Consider the following 5,292-nt stretch of genomic DNA (forward strand, 5'->3'; position numbering starts at 1 on the left):
AGATTATATAAAAATATAATAATATTGATATATTAAAATAATATCAATATTAATATCAATATATTATAATATCAACTTACATTCAATTTCACATAAACTAAAGAATTGAATTACAATGAAGTCCCCCCCCCCCCCCCTACTTTTTTGAAACCTTGTAAACAATTCAATTGGAAACAAGAAAATGAAAAGTGAAATTAAAGTAATAGTACTTATAGTACTATGCCCCCCCCCCCCCCCAAATGGATTAGGAATTTCATTGATTTTTTATTTTTATTTTCTTATTTGCTCGTCACGAATATTCGGATGAGTTTGCCCCCCTCCCCCTTTCAAATACTGTGCTTCGTGTCTGGAAGCAGGCAAAGTCGATAGCGATGAACGGGGAGTAACTCGTGTATTTTTTCACCTCTAATCCGGTGATCACATTCAGAGCAGGATCAGTCACGTTTTTGCCACGCCTAGCAGAAAGTAAGATATTGTAAAATTACAAGGCTTGTCTTTGTATCTTTGATTAAGGAATAAGGAATCGTTCTTTGAGTAATAGGAGGCGAAACCTTTGGTCGGGGCGTGATCAAATTTAATAAAGCCCGAACGGCTTTATGATATATGTAGATTTGATTCGAGTTAAAACGAACATGGGGCGTCAGGATTCTACGACCGAGCTACCCAGGCCGATATCCACGGTCCATCTAGCCCCAACTACTACTGTACACTAATTATGGTGATTAAACGTATAATTCTGATTAGATCTAAATTGATGAAAAGAATATTCATCTCATTAAAAACCAACTTTCGTTTTGAATCTAACGTTCTGTTTATTCAACTTTATCTACTATCTAGTAGGTAATCAAACGTAACTATATCAGCTTGAGTTATTTTAAAATGATTGAAACATTTTTGAAACCTACCCATGATTTGTATCAATTAAAAATTAATTTTAGTTACTAGTAATTGGATGAATTATATAGTTAAGAACACATTATTTATCATTGAACATAAAACATATATATATTAATTTTTAATTCTTTTTTATAGATTGAACAACCATGGATCCCCGTTCTAGTGCCCAGGATATACACCGATGTAGTCTTTGTGAGACCGCCATAGTACACAGTTACTGTGACTTTTGCCATGTGAACCTCTGCAAACCCTGTGTAGTAGATCATATCTCAGATGGATATTATAAACATGTAATAGTCCCTTTCAACGAACGAAGATCAACCCTCATTTATCCGAAATGTGAAATGCATCCACAAAAAAGTTGTAAATTTCAGTGCAAGGATTGCAACAATAGTTTTGTTTGTTCTTCTTGTATGGCATCAAAACAGCACAAAGGACATAACTTTGTAGAAGTTACAGAAGTTTACAAGACAATGAAAGATGATATTAAGAAAGATGCAAAAGAGTTAGAATATCATATTTCCCCTACATATGAAGAAATTGCACTTGATTCAGAAAATCAGCTTTCCAACCTGGATGGAGGATACGATAAACTTACAACAACGATATCCAAACAAGGAGAACAATGGCACAAAGAAATCGACATCGTTATCAACGAAATGAAAACTGAAATCAGCAAGATGAAAGTGAAACACAAAGAAATTTTACAGAAACACTTAGCTAAAATCAAACAGATACAGTCCCTCATAAAACAAATAATTCTGGCCTTGAGGACACTTGAGAAATCTACTGAAGTATCCCAAACCTTTGAATACAGCTCTAAGGTCAGTGAGTTCAGTAAGCCCCCACCCAAAGTTAAGGTTACACTGCCAACATTCATTCCAAAACCAATAGACCACGAAAAGCTGTATAGTTTGTTTGGGCAGATCACCCCATTATTATCTACTGATACAGAAGAAAATGTCCTGTCACTGAACCGACCCAAAACTTCAGCCAGAGAACTACTGGATGAACCGGAGCTTGTTGCCACAATACAGACTGGGCATAAATTTCTACGTAATGTTACCTGTCTGAATAAGATATGGACGAGTGGAGAGACCAATGATATCAAATGCTTCAACATTAAAGGTTCACTCCTCCAGACAATCGAACAAAATTCAGGTAATTTTCCCAATGATATAGCTGTAGACAGTGATGAGGATCTATTGTATGTTAGTGGAGCAACAGGGACAGTAAATAAATTAAAGAATGGAGTGACAGTAGAGTTGATCAGATTACCGGGGTGGACGCCTAGTAAACTATGTGTCACTTCTTTTGGTCATCTCCTAGTTACCATGTACAGTGATGATAAAACGCAATCCAAAGTTGTCCGTTACTGGAGGTATACAGAGAAACAAACAATTCAATTTGATGATGTAGGTAACCCTTTGTTCTCAGGGAATAGTAATAATAAATACATCACAGAGAACAGAAACCATGACATCTGTGTAGCTGACTGTGGGGCTAGTGCAGTAGTGGTGGTTACTCGGGAAGGGAAACTCAGATGGAGATACACTGGTAATCGCTCAGTTACCAAGAAAGACCCATTTGAGCCCTTGGGTATCATATCAGACAGTCAGAGTCGTATCCTGACAGCAGACAGTGACAACCATTGTATCCACATTCTTGATCAGAATGGACAATTTCTCCGTTACATTGATAACTGTGATCTGGAGGATCCGTATGGTTTATACGTAGACGATGACGACAATCTGTTTGTGTGCGAGTATTACAAAGGCAGTGTTAAGAAAATCAAATATCTAAAGTAGACATCGTTACATGTAATTGCAAAAATGTGATGTAAATCAAAGAAAACTGGCCTTTTTCTGTGAATAATGAATATCATTGTTGGCATTTTCTATGAAACAAATTAAGCTTTACTTTTGAAATACTGTTGAATTCATAATTGTATTTTTTTTCATTTCTAACATTAATAAGTATATTTTTAAAAAAAAATGTTTTATCTTCTTCCATTATTTGAAAAAGGGGCATAATATAAGCATCGTTTGTACGTGAAATACAGCTACTGTACCTTATCGAATAAATTGACAAGTGGTGTGTTAATTATCAGAATAGAGATAGATTTCAGACGGATGTTGCTTAGTCCTATACAACTAAATAACATACTGGTATTACATGTACCACTACTTACATGTGTGTGTGTATGTGTAAAAAAACGTTATATCAAAAATAAGGGGTTAAATTGACAAAACCCATTTTGCAGTATTAATAGAACATTAATGAAACATGAGTGACTTTGATATATAAAAGGGGCATGGTCACGATTTTTGTCAAATTCTATTTTTCTATTTTGATTATTTACAGTGCTTTAGAAAATTAATGTATTTCTAACTAGAGACGAGCTTGTTGCAAGCAACATACTTGTGACGTAATACAAAAATTGATACCTGATAATGGTACAATATTAGATGTATAAACACTGAGTAAAAGAAACAAAACACATGTATATAAGCAAATACAAATCTTTAAAAGTTGTCTGAAGTTTGATTCGCCGCATGTTGTATTTTGCATGTGCATTTAATTTGAGAAACTTATCTTATCATCATAATTGACTCAATATACACAGAATATGGATGACGATTATAATCACACAGTGGGTATGCCCGGTATGAAGGTAAAAAGACCAAACATTTTACTCGCATTATTTATCGAACGCAAGCGCCAATGAATATTTTAGAATGTATGCAGAGATCCTGGAAATTTTACAGGGGTTCTGAAGAATAATTTTGTTTTTTGAGAGGGGAGGGGGCATGCGCGGATAAGAAAAATGTTCCTGGGGTGGGGGTTGAGTGTCTGACGGTTATTGAGTTTGCCTGGGGATGTCCGAGGCATATTTTTGTAATTTTATATTGTACATGCAATGGAAAGAAATTTTGCGGGGGTTGGGGCGGGGTCTGGAACCCTCCCCCTTCTCATCTAGATCAGCGCATGGGGAACACCGATGCCGGTGATTTAACGGTAATTTTAACCATTTTTATTTAATTAATCATTTTCAAAATTATCGGAATTCCAATATTACCTTTAAACGCAGTTAAAACTTAAAATACGAACCATTTAGTCTCGGTGAGTATTCGGTCAACATGCGTCCGCGTACGAAAGAAATTGCAATATTCAAGAAATTTGGATGGACGATCTGGGTCCTAGGTCGTCTATCCGATTCTTTTTCAGACTAAGAGCTACAGAACTGCACTAAGAGAATGTCAAACTGATTATGTCATTTTATTTTGTCTGGAATCAGGTTTTTTTAATCAATAAAGTTTTCCCTTAAAAAAAAAAGAAGTCGGGCACACTTTTCACTGTTAGCATTTTACAATTTAAAGGTCTAATAAAATGTTGAATGAAGTTTCAAGATACTACTCTTCATTGCTTAATCCGAAATATTGCATGGAAAAAAGATTTACATTGCATATTTTTAAATTACAAAAGGATATGCAAAATGAACTTAGAATAACCGCTAACAAAAAAAGCATAAAGAGAGACTGAGAACTAATTTCTTCTCTTTTTTATTTACATCAAAATAAATTCAAGAAAAAATCTAAATAATTGTTTCCTTTATATGCGTTAATGAAAACGTTGATCAGCAAGAGGTTCTATGTCGTGCAAGCACCTACTAAATAGATTGTTACACGGGTCTACAACGATGACAAATATCGGAAAGGCAATATTGTGGGTGAAGGATGAATATGTGTAGTTTGTTTTTTTGGTTTATTTTTGATAATTATATTTATCTGGATCAATTTGGTTTGTTGGTTTGTTTTGTTTATTGAGAAGAGGAATAAAGAAAATGAGTAATTTCCGATATGAAGTCAGGCATATATTTTCATATTATCACTGACTTAAAACATGTTGGAAAAAAAGAAATATTGTATCAAGCAGTTAGTTATTATGTGCAGATCATGCATTCCTCTATGGTTATCACAGTTACATGTATAAGTTACCACACGTACTTACTAAGGAGAAATACATTTGCAAAGAGATGATATCGGTAACATATAGTTAACAGTTAAGTTCCAGATTGTCTTCTGCAAATGCAAGCACGTGTGTAATCCTGATTTAAAAAAAGGTATAATGGCCGGGGGGGGGGGGGGGGGTCATCGCAACAAAATTTTGTACTAGAGTACTAGAGTGTACATTGTTAATTAATAATTGTATTGAATTTTTATTAACAAACAAAATCATAAATTTATAATAACATGGACTAAAATGCCAGGGAGTTTTGCTATTCTATCTGCTGGACGCGATTTTATTCGTCTTCAATTAATGGGGTGTAAGGATGCCCGCCTACTTAATACCTATGCCCACACGTCAATCGATTAAAAATAACTGTATTTTGGG

At 34.7% G+C, this 5,292-nt stretch overlaps 1 protein-coding gene across 2 annotated transcripts; it reads left to right on the forward strand.

The window, feature by feature from the left end:
- Positions 1 to 416: 416 nt before the first annotated feature.
- Positions 417 to 2,983, forward strand: LOC128160452 (uncharacterized). 2 transcript variants are annotated; one of them, XM_052823769.1, is made up of 2 exons: positions 417 to 465; positions 1,033 to 2,983. In XM_052823769.1, exon 2 carries the CDS (start codon positions 1,044 to 1,046, stop codon positions 2,703 to 2,705), a length of 1,662 nt encoding a protein of 553 aa, XP_052679729.1. In that variant the 5' UTR covers positions 417 to 465; positions 1,033 to 1,043; the 3' UTR covers positions 2,706 to 2,983. The 2 variants fall into 2 exon arrangements, with proteins under 2 accessions (XP_052679729.1, XP_052679730.1); XM_052823770.1 differs by lacking the exon at positions 417 to 465 and adding an exon at positions 519 to 718.
- The last annotated feature ends 2,309 nt before the right edge of the window (positions 2,984 to 5,292 follow it).

Source organism: Crassostrea angulata, chromosome 8 (assembly GCF_025612915.1).
Source record: "Crassostrea angulata isolate pt1a10 chromosome 8, ASM2561291v2, whole genome shotgun sequence".
NCBI classification, from domain to species: domain Eukaryota; kingdom Metazoa; phylum Mollusca; class Bivalvia; order Ostreida; family Ostreidae; genus Magallana; species Magallana angulata.